This window comes from Miscanthus floridulus, chromosome 6, assembly GCF_019320115.1.
Source record: "Miscanthus floridulus cultivar M001 chromosome 6, ASM1932011v1, whole genome shotgun sequence".
NCBI classification, from domain to species: Eukaryota; Viridiplantae; Streptophyta; class Magnoliopsida; order Poales; family Poaceae; genus Miscanthus; species Miscanthus floridulus.
The window spans coordinates 98021556-98042158 of record NC_089585.1 but is presented as its reverse complement, the minus strand read 5'-3'; the positions used below and the strand labels follow the sequence as shown (position 1 = coordinate 98042158).

At 44.3% G+C, this 20603-nt stretch overlaps 2 protein-coding genes across 2 annotated transcripts; one reads left to right on the top strand and one right to left on the bottom strand.

Moving 5' to 3' along the window:
• Positions 1-1278: 1278 nt before the first annotated feature.
• LOC136456392 (protein DETOXIFICATION 14-like) lies at positions 1279-6597 on the top strand. The gene is made up of 7 exons (XM_066456241.1): positions 1279-1672; positions 4179-4723; positions 4836-4922; positions 5033-5089; positions 5188-5426; positions 5521-5726; positions 6216-6597. The coding sequence occupies exons 1-7, from the start codon at positions 1406-1408 to the stop codon at positions 6270-6272; spliced, it is 1458 nt and encodes a 485-aa protein (XP_066312338.1). The 5' UTR covers positions 1279-1405; the 3' UTR covers positions 6273-6597.
• A 1758-nt stretch (positions 6598-8355) lies between these two features.
• LOC136456393 (malonyl-CoA:anthocyanidin 5-O-glucoside-6''-O-malonyltransferase-like) lies at positions 8356-10395 on the bottom strand. The gene has a single exon (XM_066456242.1). It carries the CDS (start codon positions 10250-10252, stop codon positions 8831-8833), a length of 1422 nt encoding a protein of 473 aa, XP_066312339.1. The 5' UTR covers positions 10253-10395; the 3' UTR covers positions 8356-8830.
• Positions 10396-20603: the final 10208 nt, after the last annotated feature.

Sequence of the window (20603 nt, the reverse complement as noted above, 5' to 3'; positions counted from 1 at the left end):
TTACTTAACTAATAGAACCATGAGAAGTAGGACTGCAACAAGCAAATTTGTTAGACCTACAACAAGCTGTCGTTCACCAATCCTGTCAACCTTTCCACCGATTGCCATATTGGTATAGGCGGTGCTGATTTCAAAGCTAGCAATGCATCCTTGAGAGAGATTGGAGCGCTTTGCAATAGGGCACTGCAACACTCAACTTCTTCCTAACAACTCAAAGCCTTCCTTCAAGTCCTCAATGAACATCTCAGACTAGAATGCCGCTAGAGATGGTGGGCTCAAAGTTGACATGGTTTGAGAGATCACCGCCATTCTGCCTCCTTGGTGGCTAGGGTTTGAACGGGGAAAATTTTGAGGACAATAGAGAACAGAGACAAGGCACGAGGTTTTGGGAGGAAGAAGACGGTGGGAGAGCGACCGACCAGGTACCAAGTACTAACGAGTTAAGTTGGACCATGTTCATTGAGCAGAGGCAAAATTGTCCATTCACATAAGTTTCTCTTTTCCCAAATCAGCGAAAAAATTATTCTATTGGTTACTATGTGTTCCAATAAAGAAACATGCGATGGACAATAGCAAAATACACGATTTTTGGACGCCTGGTAGAAAAATTTGCCGTGTAGTATTTATATACTCCCTCTGTCCCTGAATAAACAGATTTCTAGAGTTATCTTAAGTCAAAATTTTTAAACTTTGACCGAATTTCTACAAAAACCTATCAAGAGTTATGATATCAAATTTGTACCATTAGATATACCATAGAATATATTCATAATATGCTCATTTTATATCATAGATGTTACTCTTTTCTATAAAATTAATAAAACTTAAGATAGCTTGACTTACACGGATTATAGGAATTGATTTATTTGGGGATGAAGAGAGTACCAACCGAGAGAGACGCGCGCACGGTCTGTGTGTGTTGGTGATGGCTACTCTCTCTGTCCTAAAATAGAAGTTCTCCCTGAGAAGTCAAAGTTTTTTTTAACTTTGACCAATTATATGTAAAAGAATATTAATATTTATAATACATAATTAATATCATTAGATAGATTATTGAATATTCTTTCATATTAAACTTATTTAGAGATATAAATGTTACACGTATTTTATATAAACCTAGTCAAAATTTATCCCATGACGTTCACTGTCCCAGAGGGAGTATGACCTTTGACAGCTTGACACGTGCTGTCGCTATGTCGAGATCGACGCCGTGCCGAGACCGGCCTGAGACGTTTCGGACAAACATGACGAACTCGATCGGTTTGGCCCAAAGTTCGCGCGAACAGGTGACCGGCCCATCCACACATGCAGCTCCAAACATCGGTACGGCTCTGAGCCTCTGAGCGAGAGAGGCGCCTGGGGAGACCCGAGACCGGGAGAGTGGCCGAGGCCGGCCGAGCCCGAGATGGCCGCCGCGAGGGAGGAGGATGATGCCGCGCGGCCGCTGCTGCTGCCGCGGTCGGCGCAGGAGGACCAGGCGTGGTGGAGGCGGTGGGCGCGCGAGGCCGGGTGCGTGGGGTACCTGGCCCTGCCCATGGTGGTGGTGAACCTGTCGCAGTACGCCGTCCAGGTGTCGTCCAACATGATGGTGGGGCACCTCCCCGGCGTGCTCCCGCTCTCCTCCGCCGCCATCGCCACCTCCCTCGCCAACGTCTCCGGGTTCAGCCTCCTGGTCCGTACACTCCCCCCCTTTCCCCTGTTTTCGTTCTCGTCCCCATATTTGGGGCTCTTTTATTTACCTTTAATTTCGCGTGCCGTTCCGTGCTGCTCGCGTCGTGATCTTTGAACGCTTTCTTGGTCGGAGTGGAGAAAGCCATCTCGATCGCTGCTTTGCGTTTGCACACTGTGCATTTCTCGGTTCCCGGTGGTCGACCTCCATCTGGGCGCCATGGATTGCCCTGCCGTTTCCGAGTTCTTGGCAAATCATCAGTGAGATTCTTCAGTGCGATCTTGTGATGCTAACGAGCAAAGAACATGGTTTTGATGGGTTCTTAGTTTGTCGATAGCCTGTCTCGTTGCAGGTGCATATGTGGTCACGTGACTTTGGTTTCTTTATATGTGATGTGACTGGAAATTATGATACTGAACTAGTGGATGCCATCTGAATGGTTCAAAGATATTTACTACGGGGTAGTTCAACTAGTCCGTTAGCGACAAGGGCGTTGCAGTAAGACTGGAAAAAAGTATGCAATCCATCTACTCCCTACGACGTTTGATTTGTGCGAGTTAGCAGCCTCCTGATGGTTCCAGGCATTTTTTCCACCGGAAGTATGCGTTATGACAAAAGTATGGGACGTTTGATTTCTGATAGCAGTGTCCTGTAACATGTTTAGTCAGTATAATGTCAAAGAAGAATTTGACTATGCATACTCTTCAGTTTAGGTCAGTCATTATTTCAGCATAGTTTGCTTTTTTTTTTATTATTAGCAAATTCAGCGTAAGTAGCCCTCTGGAGATTAGAGTATGTTTTCTTGGTAGAATTTTTATGATAAAAAATACATAGTGTCGTTCTCCACCGGAAATATCATATTGCACATAAACTGTGGTTCACGGCGAGTGCTGTTGATTATTTTTTCTGAGTGCATCAGTGTCCGGGTAATATTTTAGTAATGATAATGTAATATAAGACGACATTGACTAGGCTTTTCATTTTAAGACTTCAGGTTAGTCATTGTATTGTGTCACATGTTGGATGTAAGATGCAAGAAAGCTAATTTAGCATGTATCACCTCTTATTTAGAGCAACTTTATTATAAGCCCTTAAATTAGGTTCATGCTTTTGATTTGAAGGCTCTCTATACTTTTGTGCGTATTATTTTCTAGGCTCAACTCTAGAATTAACACTCAGATCAGAGTCCATGCTTTTGTTTCTCTCTCTTTTCTCACATACTATAGGCATTCAATCTATTCGACACTATATGATTGAAAACTATAATATTAGTATTTAATACAAATGATCCAAATCTAGATGTGCAATTAAATTTAAAAAAATTAAAATAAAGTGCCATCCCAAGGCAAACATAGTCTCATCGCAATTCAAATTTAATTGCTAATTAGAAGACATCACAGTCAATGCAATTGTGCTCAGGAATGATTATAATTAGCAACTGCAAATCAAAAGACATATTAAGTAATGGATTTGTGTTCGGGAACATTTAAGACTTCAGGTTAGTCATTGTGTTGTGTCACATGTAAGATGTTAGATGCAAGAAAAGCTAATTTAGCATGTATCACCTCTTGTTTAGAGCAACTTTATTTTAAGCCCTTAAATTAGGTTCATACTTTTGATTTGAAGGCTCTCTATACTTTTATGCGTATTATTTTCTAGGCTCAACTCTAGAATTAACACTCAAAAAAAGAGTCCATGCTTTTGTTTCTCTCTCTTTTCCCACATACTATATACATTCAATCTATTCGACACTATATGATTGAAAACTATAATATTAGTAGTTACTACAGATGATCCAAATTCAAATGTGCAATTAAATTTAAAAAATTAAAATGAAGTGCCATCCCAAGGCAAACATAGTCTCATCGCAATTGAAATTTGATTGCTAATTAGAAGACATCACAGAGGCAATGAAATTGTGCTCAGGAATAATTATAATTAGCAATTGCAAATCAAAAGACATTAAGCAATGGATTTGTGCTCGGGAACATTTAATTAGAACTCAGGTTGCAAATCAAAAGACATCATCGATATACATCACAAATAAATCATCATTGCACAATCCAATTGTCTCAGTCTAAAATAGTTGATCATCACTGTACAACCCAATTGCCTCAATCTAAAATTAGATTATCACCCCACATATATCTAGCCTCATGTCATATTTAATCAAAATTAGAATTAAACATCATTCCACGTGCCAATGTCCTCCGAATTAAACAACTTATGATGAAACATATCCAATTTTATCAACTTAAACGCAAATAATACTTTTGCTTCTACAAATATTATCTACTTAAACGTAAATTTAAATGCAGTAATGCTCCTACATAACTTGTGGGATCCACTCCGCAACACAAGGGCTAAAACTTATTGACCCAACTTTTCACTGGCTCTCTTTTTCCGCCGTGACAAAAATAGCCATGATTAATGATTTCCCTGCTAGTATTGAGCATCTTCACCTGCTATTGACTATTATTGTTTGGCCTGCTTTGCACTTGCGAGACAGATCGGATTGGCAAGTGCACTGGAGACGCTATGTGGCCAGGCCTACGGTGCAAAACAGTACCATAAAATAGGCCTAGATACTTACAGAGCGGTCGTCACCCTCCTGGTGGTCTGCATCCCTCTCTCGCTCCTCTGGGTGTTCATGGACAAGATCCTGGTCCTCATAGGGCAAGACCCTCTCATCTCGCAAGGCGCCGGGAGGTACATGATCTGGATGATCCCGGGGCTCTTCGCCAACGCGGTGATCCAGCCGCTCACCAAGTTCCTGCAGACGCAGAGCCTGATATACCCGCTGCTGCTGTCGTCCGTGGTGACGGCGGCGATCCACATCCCGCTCTGCTACGTCATGGTGTTCAAGACTGGCCTTGGGTACACAGGCGCTGCCCTGACGATAAGCATATCGTACTGGCTGAACGTGGCCATGCTTGTTGGGTACATCGTGTTCTCGAGCTCTTGCAAGGAGACACGCGCGCGCCCGACGATCGACGTCTTCAGGGGAGTGGACGCGTTCCTGCGCCTAGCCCTGCCTTCTGCACTCATGATGTGGTAATCACCACATCCTACATTTATGCTTCTCTTTCTCTAATCTCTCTCTCTATATGGTGAATTCCTCTTTTGACCTGTGTCTGATATTTTTTGTTTTTTTTTTTGGTCCCAGTCTTGAATGGTGGTCATTTGAGCTCCTTACTCTCATGTCTGGGCTTCTACCCAACCCAGAGCTGCAGACCTCAGTGCTTTCGATCTGGTACAGACTACAGAGTGAATCCAGGGTCACAGTATATATACATATATGCAAAAATGATTCTGCATCGACAACGATGTTTACCTAATGTTTCCGAAATCCTTTTGTAACAGTCTCACAAGTGTAACGTTACTCTTCACTATACCTTTTGGGCTTGGAGCTGCTGGAAGGTACGATTCCGATGGAACTTGGCTTTCATGGAAGATGCTTACTCTGTCTCTTTTGAATTCAAGCAGTTTATCATTTGATCATTCTTACAAAAAAGCAGCACACGAGTAGCAAATGAACTGGGTGCTGGGAACCCTGACGGAGCTCGATCAGCAGTCCGCGTGGTGCTGTCCATGGCGGGGATCGACGCGGTTGTCGTGAGCGGAACCCTTCTAGCGGCGCGGCGCCTTGTGGGCATCGCGTACAGCAGCGAGGAGGAGGTCATATCTTCGGTCGCCGCCATAGTTCCTCTGGTCTGCATCACTGTCATAACTGACTGTATACAAGGAATTCTCTCAGGTTTGTTGTTGTATCTAACATTTCAAAAAGCAATACTCCAACATAATCGCAGTCCTCTGATTTGTCTACCACCTCTGCCGTCCCTTCTCATCAGGCGTCGCCCGCGGGTGCGGGTGGCAGCACCTGGGCGCGTACGTGAACCTTGGCTCGTTCTACCTGCTGGGGATCCCGATGGCGATCCTCCTCGGCTTTGTGCTGCACATGGGGTCCAGGGGGCTCTGGATGGGCATCGTCTGCGGCTCCCTGTCGCAGACCACGCTCATGTCCGCCATCACATTCTTCACCGACTGGCCCAAGATGGTACGTTCATTTCTCTGATCCATCAGCAAGGATGCACACAATTTATTGCAGCAGCAAAGATGAACAAATATTTTGTCTGGATTCAGGGGCTGAAGTTTAGTTATGTCACATCAGACGTTCGGATGCTAACTAGGAGGACTAAACATGAGCGAATTATAAAACTAATTCCACAGGAGTAGGCTAATTAGCGAGATGAATCTATTAAGTCTAATTAATCAATAATTAGCAAATGTTTAATGTAGCACCACCTTGTCAAATCATAGACTAATTAGACTTAATAAATTCATCTCGCAAATTAGCCTCAATCTGTGTAATTACTTTTGTAATTAGCCTATGTTTAATACTTCTAATTAGTATCAAAGATTCGATATGACATGGCTAAACTTTTGCCTGAGGAAAACAAACGCGTTTTATAATCTACTAGTCATCTTCGAAGGCTTGTGTGCTCTCTCTCTCTCTCATGATGCGTTGCGCTTGTTGTGTTCGCAGGCTGAGAAGGCCAGAGAGAGGGTGTTCAGCGACAAGCCACATGAGCCGGTGCCATGAATTCATGATGTGCACCCGAGCAACATTTCCAGACTGGATTTGCAGGGGAAGGCGTTTGCTTGTCATTCCTGTGGGCCGTCGCGTTCACGAGGAGAGGGGATCAGGCCATCCCCTGCAAAGTTTCTCACCTCACCAAGGCAAATGGGATCTTGCTTTGAGATTTGCCTTCCTACGATTGATTTTTGTATCTATCATGTAAAGTGGAGAGTGAAACGGAACGAACAACTCGACAATATGACTAACAAGGCAAAAATCATCTCACCAAACTCTATGTAGCATGTACCGAGACCACCAAATGTACATCGTGGCTCCATCTGTGTTATGTTTGCAGTCCAAAACCTCCCACACCACCTTCTTGACGTATGATCTCGTACCAACAAAAGAGCTCAGGCCCCTTGGGAACGGGGTCTTCTTCGCCTTTCACCTAAGCTACTTAGGAAAAACTCAAAACCAATCCTAGGAATAGTAAAGCTTTATGTAGTCTAAATCTTCACATATATGTCTATCTCACTGAGCCTCTCTTCGAGACAGTGCCTAGATCCTTATGCCTTTCGTGTTGGAACTTATCGACAAAAAAAAAAATAACTACCTGAAGATAGTTATAGTTACGGCCGCCATTCATTAGAGCTTCGGTGGTTGTCGGCATCCTTGTCATCGTTTACCAACTTTCTTGAAAAGAATCTCTAGTGTGATTTTTTGAAATCTGTAATAAATTTAACCAAAACTGACTCATCCTGATGGTTTAAAAAAAATTGCTCAAATTTGCATATTTAAATATCCATTTTTGTTAAATATACGTACTATCCATTAGCCCGTGCTCCACAACGGTCTAGAATCTTACATTACAAAAGAAATTAAAGTTTCATGGATAAATTAAGTATGTGCCACTAATGAAAATTGATTATCTTTACTCTATATTTATTTCATAACATGATACCCATTTAGATACTCTATAATATCTATTTAGCTGTGATAAATTTATCGATTACTCTATACGGGGTTTCCTCCTTTACATTGTATCTACGTGAGTTTTTAATATATGTTTTAATGAAACCTTAGCTTTGTTATGATCCTGTGAATCTATATATTTTTTGCTTTCAACTTTAAATTTTATTAACTATTGTAATTTTTTTATCCAAGTGCCAACTAACACTTATTATACTTTATTAAAATATCATTTTATATTTTACTAAAAAATGGATTCAAAGCCCTAGGCTATACTTTTAGTTCCTAAAATAGTGTAACAGTTATTTTAGTCTGCACCATTGCACGAAAAAAGAGTATTTCATACTCCCTCTGTTCCAAATTATAAGTCGCTTTGACTTTATTGGTTCATCCGTTTTGCTATGTATCTAGACATATTATCATATCTAGATGCATAGCAAAACGGATGTATCAAAAAAGTCAAAACGACTTATAATTTGAAACGGAGTGAGTAGAATATAGGGGCATACCCCTAGTGTCGCCCCAGATCTTGCGGTCTGTTTATTTGCATAGAGCAGAGACTCACAAGCCTCTAGTGCTTGGCTTGGCACGCACAGACCATCCAGGGTTGCTAGACATAAACCTTTAAGTGTTATTGCAAAACCAGAAAAACATTCTAAGGAAGCCACTCTATGTCAAAGAGGTGGTTGAGATGGAGTTCTTCGCCGAAAGTAGTAGTTATCACTTTGTGTTAGTGACAGTAAGGGCTTGTTTGAATTTTTTTCTCTAAGCTTTAGAGCTAAAGCTCCACGCAGATGGTCTAAAGTTAGCTCTAAACTTTAGTCTACATCACATTAAAGATTTAGACCTTAAAAGTGAGCTAAAGTGCTCTAAAGTTTAGAGAATGAGATCCAAATAGGCCCTAAACAATGAAGGAAGGAAAATTAATTGCATGCTTGGACAGTTAGACTAAAACTTAGGACATCACCATCTTAATGAAATTACAGTGTTTTACTCCTGTGTAGTGCCAACACAAAAGTTTTAACAATAATACCGAAGTGTAATAATGATTTTGCAAAAGAATCCGTTCGTGCAGATTTAGATAGAAGCAACTCCTGTGTAGTGCTACAGAGAAGGCTCATCTGATTGGCTTGTCGTCATATATCTGATTGAGCTGAGGAGACTCATCCGATCATCCCTCTCCACCACTCTTTTTTTTAGCATAATTTGGCAGGTGTTCTGCCGTTTCATTTCAGTTTAGATGCAAAGGTTCAAAGGTTACAAAACACTCACACTACACAGAGAGAGAAAACACAAACCTAGATGACAAAACAGAGGAGACAAGGAGGGAAAAGGAAAAGAAGAGAGGCAGCAGCAGATTTCAGTCCACGTTTCTAATTCTTGGGCTGCCATCTGTAGCAGTCTTAGGTCGTTTCGAATCACTTCTAAGAGTTCCTCTATGCTGCGTGCTTTGTCGTTGAAGACTCGTTTTCATCGCTCCTTCCAAATATTCCACCAGTCCCTGATGTTGTTCGTGGTGATTGCAAGCCCTTGTTCATTGCTCCAAGCCTCCACTTGTCGCCAGAGTCGCTCTCCACCACACATGTATCAGCAGAATGGCAGTCACACTCATGTCATGACTGCTCCGCTGGGCGCTGGTGGAGCCACGCGATGCCGTCCACGAAGCACTTCCGGTACCTCTCCATGCCAGCCGGCTGCAGAGAGACTCCGACCTCCATCCCGCCGGCGCTACTCCGGCTCTCCGCCATCGCCAATGCCCCGGTCCTCGCCACGGACACGATATCCACCTTCGCCGGCCGGCCGAATCCGAAGTCCAGGTCGTAGACGCGGAACCTCGTCGAGCCAGCCACGGACAGCAGTGTACCCGTTGCGCCTGCCTCCTTGATGCGGTCTATCCACACGTCCATGGCGGATGTCCCGATGTCGCGTACAGCTTCGTCAATGGAGGAGGCGACCGCGGCGCACGCGCTAAATAGGCCAACTGCGCCGGCCGCCGCCAGCTCGCCCTGTGGTGCCAGCGCGAACGCTGGGCCGACGCAGTTGCCGAGGTACTTGTCCGGCAGGGGAGGCTTCATCCGCAAGCGGTGGTCGACAGAAAAGAGCAAGCAGGCCGTCGGGCCCGCTCCGGCGCCGCTGCTCACTTTGTCTTTGGCTCGCTGGTAGCACGACCAGACGAAGCCAAAGGTGGCAACCAGAGAGGAGCACCGGGGCGGCGCAACGCGGCGCCTCGCAGCCTCGTCGGCCACGGCATCCTTGACGCGTTTCAGGTCGTCCTTGGACAGAACGAACGTGGCGATGAGCTGGTCGGCGGACATCTTGACGAATTCCATCTCATCAGTGCTCGGCGCCCCTTGGAAGAAGACATCGTACAGGCCCCTGGGGTCGGGGAGGAGACTCCGGTCGATGACAGGAGGCGGAGGCGGCGTTTCGGTACCGCTGCACGCGGCCGCCCAGGTGTGCAGGAGGTGCGTGGAGCCCGAGCCGTCGCAGGCGGCGTGGTGCACCGTGACGCCGATGGCGAGGCCGCGGCGCGCGGACAGCAGCGTGGCTTGCAACGCGAACAGCCCGCCGCCCTCCGGCAGCGGCGGCACGAGAGTTGCGATCTTGGCGACCTCCCGGGGCTCATCGGTGGTGAGGCCGTCGATGTCTGCATCGTCGTCGTCGTCGTACTCGGCGACGGTGAAGGTGACGGCGTCACCCGGTTGGTAGTGCAGCTCGTAGCGGTCGGACGTTCCGGGGGTGAGGCGGATGCGGCCGGCGAGCGGGTAGAAGGCGCGGACGGCCTGGTGCAAGGAGCCCCTGAGGTTGGAGATGATGGTGCCGACGTCAGCGTCGGGGGCGAGGCGGTAGAAGAGGAGGCGCTCGACGGGCGGGGAGTGGAGCCAGATGATGTCGAAGAAGGTGAGCGGGAGCGAGGTCTCCGGCGGTGACGGAGACGGCGGCACGAGGGTGGTGTCGTGTACGCGGAGGCGAGGAGATGAGGAGGCGGCCCCTGCAGGTAGCTGCTGCTGGTCCGGCGCCGCGGCCATGGCCATCGTCACCGCCAATAGCAACGTCGGACGTTGTACTTGCGCAGTTGGGGAAGAGTAGCACAGAACTACTGCTACAGTCTGCAGATCAGCGGATGCCGGAATGAGATTGCAGTCCCACTCTCCAAGTAGACGGCAGTCTGCTTAAAATTTGCCACCATTCTCTGTCACAGCTTGGACTTGGTGCTCTCTCCTATCCATCCCTTTCTATCTTCTGGATGGTACGTTACGTCATCCATGACTGCAAAAAAACACACCGTACCTCAATGGAAAAAAAAATTGGACACTTCACGGTCTGCGTTATTGTTGCGTGGGCCAAACACATCATTTTCAACCATTCCACCTCAATTCAGAAAGAAAAAGACAAAAAAGAGAGGGAATGAGAAACCTTTTGTCTTTTCTTTTGTGGGATAAACAACTTATGAATTTTTCCTGCGCCAAACATATCAAAGCACTCAAGATGTTAAATAGGAGTAACTCTGCTGCCCGCGGATGGCCTCTTATGCTACTATGCGCACGACGGCACGAATACAACACACCAAACGTGTCCATGCTGAAGCAGGCTTCCGAGAGGACGAAGACGATAGACGAACGCCAGGGCTGATAGCGACACGGAGGTACTTATAATCTGTAATTTTTAGTTTATTTTTTTTTAAGTCGGAGCAGTGTTTTCTCTCATGACAAATTAGTTGAACAATATTTGGACTTGTTTTTCCAGCGAAACGAACCCGGCCGAAACGTTGGAATATTCAGAGTGATGCAGCAAGGGGAAGTGACCAAGTTGGGTGCCTGCTTCCACAGATTGCATGCGTGACTGGGTCTAATAAACCCAATTAGTTGACCACTTGGCGACTCTATGTTTCTTGATTCAACTATTGAGTTATTGCTTCGGTGACCATTGGTTTTCAACATTTAGTGGGCACGTTTTTGCTTTGGTGACCATTGGTTTTCGACATTTTAATGGACATGATTCAATATCCTTGTCGATGGATGCAACAAAACTAACGGGATGTAAAGGGAGAAACGGACATGTGGATGGACAGATGATGCTGAGACTATACAGGCTAGTCACAATGAGAGTTTAATGAGAGTTTTATAGACATTAAATAAGCTGATGTGGCATATTATAAGTGAAGAGAGAAAAAAAATTAATAGAATGAAACCAGTTTTATGGGATAAAACTTGTTTACATTATTTTCTACGACTGCCACTGAGACTGACCTAATCAGACGGTTGAACTGATCTGCTGACATAGCTTCATGAGGATTGAGCTTTATAGTAATTATTAATGGTTGCTAGGGGTCTCCATCTATATATTGGTTTTCGACATTTAGGCCCTGTTTGTTGGTTTGAAACTGGCTGAAAAATATTGTTCCGACTAAATTATTGTGAAAAAAAAAACACTGTTTCAGCTAAAAAAAAGTCGAACAAATCGAATATGAGGTAAGCCGAATAGAACCTTGGTCGACACGTTTTTGCTTCGGTGACCATTGGTTTTCGACATTTTAGTGGACAGATTCAATGTTCCTGTCGCATGGATGCAACAAAACTAACGGGATGTAAAGGGACAAAACGGACATGTGGATGGACAGAGGATGCTGAGACTCTATGATCGTACGCTTGAATTAATCTGCTGGAATGGCTTCACGAGGATTGAGTTTTATTATTATAGCAATTAATTAATGGTTGCTAGTGGCCTCCATCTGTATAGGTATATAGGATAGGATCGTAGATAGGATAGGATACGTACATGTGGATGGACAGATGGTGGTGAGACTCTATGATCAAACGGTTGAACTGATGGATTTTTTAATCTTTTTTAATAAATGTTTTAATATTAACAGCTTCCAAAAAGTATTTGTGCAAATAGGCCCTTTTGATCTCGCCACGTGCGCGGGCGCGACAAGCCGAGCCACACTGGCGTGTATGGTTGACCAGAGTTGACGTGGCGGAGCGTGGGCCCCACCCTATCGCGCCAGCACGGGTTGGCGTGACAGGGCGAGTTAGGTTTTAGCCGACCCGACCCATTTCTTTTCTCTCTTTCTCTCTCGGTCTCCCTTTCCTGCCCCCGACGCTACGTGCCGCCGCTGCCCCGCCACCAGGGAGCGGGCGCCCCCACCGCGCCACCCCGGCACCCCTCCCACTCCGTTGCCCCTCTCTCTCCCTCTCCCTTACCATCTTCCTCCGTTCCTAATGCGGCCTGGGAGCAAGAGGGCGAGGCCTCCGTCCTTGCCGCGACGTCAGTGGCTGGCCATGGCGGCACCGCCGCCGGCCAGGGCTTCCCATCACCGACAAGTGGACGTCTCTGCTCTGTGGAGTGCAGTACACTGCCAGGTTAAACTCCATGTCCTCAATTTCTTGATTTGTTAGGTCATTTCTTGGTTGACTAGGGTTAGCAAATTTAGGATATTGTGAATGTTTGTAGCGTTGGTTGTTAAAATTTACTGCGTTGATTAGGTTTAGGATATACTCTTCTCGTGGATTCGACGTAAACTACGTGTTGCATGGACCTAGGTAGTTGATGCATGAGGGATTTGGATCGGTTAGTGTGTTGCCTTTGCTGACATGGACCTAAGTAGTTAATGCATGGACTTATTGTAGTGTATTAGTGAATGATATGATTTATTTCTGAAATGCGTATTTCATGTGTTCGTTTGTATTTTGTGGATGGATCGGTTAGTGCGATTGTTTTGTGGTGGCAAAGTTAAAGGAAATGAGAGTTTAAAAGCATGCAAGAACATGTTCAGTTCTTTAGTACACCTCCTACCTTTGATGGTTTGGTTAGCCAATGCCGGGATAAATTTGGGTGGCCACTAAGATTGAGAGGTCAATTTGACTGTGGGAAGAAACAAGCACACTATGTGTTGATGTCTTTGTCATGTGAAGATGAATGGAAGAACTACATAGAAGTTGTCAAGAGTAGCAGTGTTAGGTGCTTGGAAGTTGTTGTGGAGAAGGGGTCTAGCCCAATTTTGGTGGCTATGGATGATAATGTTGGTATGGAGCCCATAGAGAACCTTACCCAAGACGAAGAGTTACAGGTGGTTGTCATTAGAGAAGTTGGTAGGTCATGTGTGCCCGGTGCCTTGAATGATGATTTCGATGAAGAAACATTTATTGAGGACGATGGCAGCGGAGATGGAACACATGATATGGATGACATATCCCAAGGATCGGAGGATGACGAAGTTGATGTTGCCTTCATGGACGAAGATGACTTTACTTTGGGGCCAAGTAATTCGGATGATGTGTTGGAGGACGAGTACAGGTTTGAGCCTAGTAGCGAGGACGAAAGTGATTGTTGTGAGGCAGGGTTTGCGAACGCAATAGGAGTCCCAGCTAGCGGGTCATTGAGAATGGAGTACAATGATGTCGAATTGAGGCAATTGAAGCCTGTCCATGTCGAGGTACCCTCGGTACCAAATTTCATGAACATTAGTATGGTGACCAGGCAATATGTGACACCGGTTTGATGTTGTTGGCCGATGCGATTCCAGATAGTGAGGAGGTGGAAATTAAGACGGGAATGATATTTCATACATTGGAGCATCTAAAGTATTTCCTGATGGATTATGCTGTTAGGTTTCACAGGCTGTATTATGTTACCCACTCTGACAAGAAGAAGAGGTACATGGTGCTTTGCAAGAATGGATGTCATTAGGGTCTATGGGCCTAGAGGCAAAGAAACGAAAAGTGGAAGATTCGCAATGTGAGGCAACCTCACACTTGTCGATCTTCAAAGCCAAAGGGTGTGCACGCCCAAAACATAGCCCGTTACCTTAGTTTTTAGCCCACTCCTCCTGTTGCCTCCCCTTGTAAAAGGTCTCCTCCCTCACATCCTTGGCCTCCTTGAAGTCGTATGCCTCTTTGTTTTGTCGCCAGAAGCTGATCAACTCCATTTCGTCAAAGTACCAAGAAAGACTTCGACCAGTCATCCGAGGAAAGTCCTCGAAAATCCAATTACCGGTCTTCCATGATGGCCTGGTACATTGTGCTCCCTCCTGACACGTACCTAAATTTGCTACCTATGCCAAAGCTTCCTGCTTTTTTCAAGAGGCAAATGTATCTTTAGCCTCTTTACTAAGCTTGCACGGCCGAGGAAGTCCTCCCAATCGTATGTCCTCCCCTCCTAAGCAAACAAAAAGGAACAAAAGAAAACAAACTCATGACTATTCATGCTTCAATAATTCAACACTTCAGTCAACTCACCCAGAACTCGGTCGGCCCTCCATAAGCATTGCCGCCATAGTAACCATAGCCTAGCTTAGACAAAACAACTCCTTGGTGAGCCTTGATGCCACACTTGCACTTACAGTCTGACATCTTTGTGCAAGGCCATGGCTTAATGCCTGCTTCAAACTTTGCAAATTCGAACTCAAAAGGCCAGTGCAATTTGGGTCCATAATTGTATTCTTCAAAGTCACAACATGAGAATCCTCTCTGCAAAAAAAAAACAAATGTTCAAAGTGTAACATTGTATGTGTAAAACGCATACATGCTTTGAAATAGATTGATTTCATGAGAACTTACATAACATGGCAATCCACAACGATAGAAGAGAGTGAATGCTCGAGGTTGGCTCAGAGTAGTTAGTACCGTTGACACTCCACAGTGGCATTTAGGAGGATTGGCAAGACGGTGCAAAGCAGCGTCAACCTTCTCTTCCTGTGTCATTTCTGAAGGATTCGGCGGTGGTGGAACCCAACGAACAAATTTAGAATATGGAATGCGCTTCCAGGGGTCGTAAGGAAATAACATAATCTATAGATCAAACATTTCAAGGCCATCGATCCACTAATAGAAGCTGCTTTCCTCTAGGTAGACATCAAGTGTCGGGGGACGACGCTTAAGTTGACACATGTAGAAAGCACACCCAACTGACGCGGGATGCCTTAACTGCTTCACAAATGCCAGTAACCCACGCAGTAACACAATGGTGTTGGCAGTGATGGTAGGAAAGGACCGATGGCACCATAATCCTTTAGATGGTGCACGAATTGGTTCGTATTTGGAACCGCCATTGAACCTATTACAAAGTAGTTCAAGAAAGCAAAGATATGAACCAATACTATTACACAGTAGAACAATAATTTTGGAACACCTCTGGTGTTACGAGCTTGCTTAGCACCTAGGTTAAGGTCTTAGGGAAATTAGCAAAACAAGTTCTCGAGTTGAAAAAATTAAAATCACACATGAAATGATAAACAAACCATGTGCGACCTACCTTTATGGTTCAGGGAAATCAAATAAAATCTAAGTTAATTTACTTAGTGCGTAAGAATACTATGGAAATCCTAACAAAAAGAATAAAATAAGTAGTTAATTGTTTGGTACGAAAAACAATTTCTGTAAACAAAATAAAATATGACTAGTGTATAGTGCTTATGTGAAGATGGTGAGCAAGTGCTGTAGTGGAAAATGCAACTTTAATTCTTGAAAACATATATTGTTAATTAGTGTTCTGGAGAGCTCAAAGATCAAATATGAAATTAAGGTAAGCCTTTTTGTTGAGTCGGCAAACACTTGAACTATTGTTTAAAGTGTCATTTTTGGTGAATTATATCGAGCAAAATAATTAAAGAGTGCTTAAATAACCTGTTCCTATGGGTTGGTATGAAGTATGAACTATTGCATGAAATACTTGTTGGTTAAAGTTAATAAGGTTTAGACATTTTAAAAATTGTGGCAAAAGTGTTAATGGTTATTTATGAACCCTTGCCCTTTTTTTTAAGTCCGAAAAGGATTGTAGACAATGCTATTTTGGCAATTAAATTATAACTAAAATGTTTAAACACTAGCTTCATGTTTTCGTATTATTGGTTGCCTCTAAGTGAGTACTTGGGCATGGTATAGGTTGTACTAGGGTTGGGTGTCACGTTGCCCTCTTAAAAATTTCCCAAACTTCGTTGGAATGCGCTAGATCATGTCGTGGGCGCTCCGTTCATGAACCAGCGCTCAGCGTGATGAACCCCCATTGGCACCTCTCTATCTCCCTTGATGCTCACGCTTCGCCCATGCTCATTGTTCTAACGAGAAGCCCTTAGGGTCTACTAGAATCTTGAGTTTGGGTTTTAATCTCAACTGGGCTCTAAGCGGTTGGTTTTGACGCTTTAAAACTCATGCATTGCACGTTGTCTAGCCGTTCGGCCTAGAGTGCGCGGTCACCACATTTCGGTGCGTGCCATGGCTGAGCTTGGCCACGCGCGCGTGTGGCCACAGGTTGGTGGGGGCTGCCCTTAGCCTGGCCGTGGCATGGCGCCTGTTGCTGGCCAATGGCCTCGGCACCCCCCTCGGCTTCCCCCTTACGCCTCTACTGGCCCAGCCTGATGGCACGGCCCCACTTGCCGTGCGCACATGGCGCACCTGTGGCACTAGCACTTGGCTGTGCTCGCAGTCGTAGCTGCCACGTGCGCATAACCCCGCCGCAACAGCCGTACCACTCCCAATCGCCCTTGCCTTTATGAACGTCAGGTCAAGAGCTGGCCGACCCCCTCTTTTTCCCCCTCCCCTATAGTTTCCACTATCACGACGCCGTCCATGGTCCAGCAGGAGAGGTCATCTTGGGTCGATTCAATACGTCCATGGTCTCACCATTAACCCACCTAGCTACCCATCCCCACCTCACCTTGAATGGCGCCCGGTCGAGCTCCAATTTTGGAGTTTCCCCACCATCTAGCCGTTAAGGCCATGTTCGGCCACTGTGGGTGGCAACCCACTCTAGTTGTCGTTCGGGCTCAACAAGTTGCACCAATGGTGTCATCCTGAATCCCTCTCCACCCTACATGCGCCAGTGGAACCACTAATGCCTCCTAGACGTCGCTGACACGGCTGTGTCCGCCGTGGCTTGTCGCCGAGCTCGCCGTGCGTACGTGGCTAGCGTTGCTCGGGGCGTCCTCAATCGAACCATCACCACGACTAGGTTTGTAGTAAGCCCTTGTTGCTCAATCGTTAACTATATAGGCTGGTAGCTGCTTTAGTGCATTAGAATGGCTGCGCCACCGCCATACATCATTGCTCGCCGCTGCAGCATGTGCTAGAGCACCTCCCAGCTCTCCACCACCACCCAGTGTAGCTGCTTAGGTCGGGGATTGCTATCGACCCTCTAGGTAAGTCCGTGCGAACCCTAGATGGCCGATGTGACCGCTCGTTGCCCTTGCTCGTCGCGCCGCCGTGCGTCCTGCTTCGGGGGCGTGTGTGGGGAAATTAGGAAGAAGCCAGAGGTGAAATGAATTAGTCAGAGAAAGAGGGAAATAGTAAACAACAGGCGATGTAGTTTCAGAAAAGATCAGGGTCTCTTTTGCAAACGAGCCACGCGCGTGGGACTCCCCGCCTTGGGCCATCGCTGGGCCGAATGGTTGGCGCTGGTCCATTGCCTTTTAAAATGTATTTCCTAATTGTTTTTCCTTTTTCTTTGTTGCTAGGAACTTGTAGATTCAATAGGAATTAATGTACCTCTCCAAAAATTGTGAAACTAATTTTGTTAGGTTTCTAAAATCCCGCTCTATCTGCCCGTATATCTAGTTTACATAGTTCATAGTATTTTCAGGAGCTATTTAAGTAATTCAGGATGCTTACTATGATTAAGACATAAACTTATAGAAATTAGTGTGATAAATTGGTGATAGTGATGTCTCTGGAACTTTCACATAAAATTCCTAACACTATTAGGTGCTCACTGTAATTTTTGTGGCTCCATAATAATCAGTTTGCTAAAGTAGCTAAATGACTTCCAGTTCAAATATATATATGTTTAATCGATCAAATGCTAAAACACCTTGGGATTGTAAAACTAAAACATTTTCCAGAAAACGACGCCTTACTCGACAACATGGATACGTATTAGTTGTAAAGCTAGCTCATTAGCTTGAGAGGCGTCAATGTATTGTAAGAGTTACGGTTGTCGTTTTTTAATTACGTTTCTATGTTGCATCCACGTGTATAATAGGAACAACAATGGCTTCCGGAGTCATCTGAAGTAGCAGAAAGGATGGTGCCTTGATGATCGGGTCACCACGGTGGAATGCTAATCCTTGGTTAAGGCCCCGTTCGCTTCGCTAAAAAATAAGCCGAAACACTGTTCTGACTAATTTGTTGTGAGAGAAAAACACTGTTCCAGCTGAAAAAGACGAATTATAAGAGAAGCGAACAGGGCCTAAATCTCACCCAGGCAAGCTCTGATGCATAAACCCTATTATTCTGCACTAAATTTTATGTTTGTGCATTAAGTTTTAAGGAGTTGAATGAAATCCACTTGCATATATATATATATATATCCTTATCCTATGAGTGCTACTAGTATGGCAGGATCGTGTAGATTGCTCTGCTATAGGACCCGGTAGAAGTCGAGTGATTACCTATCACTCGCAAGAGATAGGAAAGACATTGTTGTTATTATTATTATAAACTATCACATAGAATAGATATCATGATGATAATTGGAGACCGGGCGGAATTATACTTTGGATCTAGATTCGGTTGGGCAGTCGAGCGAGGCTCTGATTGCACTTGTTCCGCCTATGTTGATTAAGGACCGTCCGTTGCTGTGGATGGTAGTCAGGTCACAGACTTATTATCCTGAGCACATACTTGCTTATAGGAGCGGAAAGACATCACTCTCTTGTCATGGGTTTCGGCTCTTTCTGGACCGATTTTTAGAGGTGGGTATTAGGTGGAGGTCTAAGCACCATACTGAGACCGGGTCTTAGGTGTTGGAGGCTTAGAGTCCAAGTTTGGATGAAGACCTAGACCCCTTGATAGGAGTGGGATGAGTTGGTTCTGTTTGTGCCTGGGGTACAAGCGGGGCATGTGTTTTGGGGTTCCCGGCTGGGATACATTGATTCACGAATCGCCGTTTCTGTGAGGTGGTACGACTTGGTTATGGTCTAGCACCGTAGTAAGAATTGGAACATAGAAGAAGATAAAGCAGTGCTGATTGCTTACCACATGCTTGAAACTAGCATAGGTGCTTACCTAGATTAGATAGTTAATGAACTAATGGTGACTGCAAATAAAATTAAATATAATGATGCACATTTAGTAAGGCTTCCTACAGATGCAATAACCCACAAGCCAGATAGCCTTTCATATCCTTAGAGTCTTTTATTTTCCTTTTGTCGGGTAAGTCTTGCTGAGTACAATCGAGTACTCAGGGTTTTATTCCCCCTGTTGCAGGTAACCGAAGGATACATAGAGCTGACTCTTGTGCGTAGAAACCTCCTGGTGGGTTCAGAGAGGATTCCTTTCATGCTATGACCGTAGTGTTTATTTATTACCCGCACTAAAAGTTTTTAGAAGAAAAGTTTTATGATCTGCCATCATATCTGGTTTATAAATGTCCACTATGTTAATGATTCATCATTAATCTTTATTTCCATTGTTACTCTGATCATATATTGTTCTCCGCTACAAGATAAAAATGTGAACATAAAATGTATAAACTCTTTTATATGTAAAACTGTCTTAATTTCACTATTGCATTCAACTTGTTTAAGTACTCTAATGTTGTAATAAACTGATGTAAGAAATGGTTAAGAATGTTGTAAGTTTTATTCTCTCATTTATGATCCGAACGAAAATACGGATTTTTGAGTTCTCTCTTGGGGTGTGCTCAACGGAACGACACAATTTAGTGTACTCTTTTGGGTACTTAGTGTCTAATGGAAGCAATGTTTTCCTAAACGGTAAACGGTCTTTACACGGTCGCCCTTCGTTTAGCGTTTAGGTTGTTTACATGGTGTTTAAACGAATTTAAACGGACTAAATGGTTTTGTACTTAAAAAATACATATAATTATATATGTGCATGTAAAAAATCAAGTATTCTAGCATTTATACATATTTATCCGAGTAAAAATCAATTATTTTGGTATGTATATATATTTATGCATGTGAAAAGAACCAAATATAGATATTTATGCATATAACATATCAAGTGTACACATTTATAAATATAATAAACTTAAGTATATAAATTTATCCATACAAAACTGAACTAGATTTACCTCGTGTTCGTCTAAACAGTCGTGTAAACAGCTGTTTAGCCCGTTTAATACTGTTTATCTTCATTCCATTTAGACTGTTTTCCCGTTTTTGACCGTTTAAATGGCCAACCATTTAATTTTTGTTTACCCCATAAACAAAACAGTTTACCACCGTTTACCGTTTAGTGGCTGTTTAATTGTTCGTTTAGGTCGTTTAGGCGAACATTGTTGGAAGACAAGTACTCTTGGGAGGGCATTAGATTAGACGGTTCTGCTACAAATTTTCATCTCAATCATTTCTATAATCATGCAAATCCATGAAATCAAACCCTAAAACAAACTTATTGAATGTAAATGATGTCTATACATACATAGTAC

Coding starts and splice junctions, on each gene's coding strand:
- LOC136456392 (XM_066456241.1), top strand. CDS start 1,406: ATGGCCGCCGCGAGGGAGGAGGATGATGCCGCGCGGCCGCTGCTGCTG. Junction 1,673..4,178: donor TCTCCGGGTTCAGCCTCCTG/GTCCGTACACTC, acceptor CTTGCGAGACAG/ATCGGATTGGCAAGTGCACT. Junction 5,727..6,215: donor TCACCGACTGGCCCAAGATG/GTACGTTCATTT, acceptor TTGTGTTCGCAG/GCTGAGAAGGCCAGAGAGAG.
- LOC136456393 (XM_066456242.1), bottom strand. CDS start 10,252: ATGGCCATGGCCGCGGCGCCGGACCAGCAGCAGCTACCTGCAGGGGCC.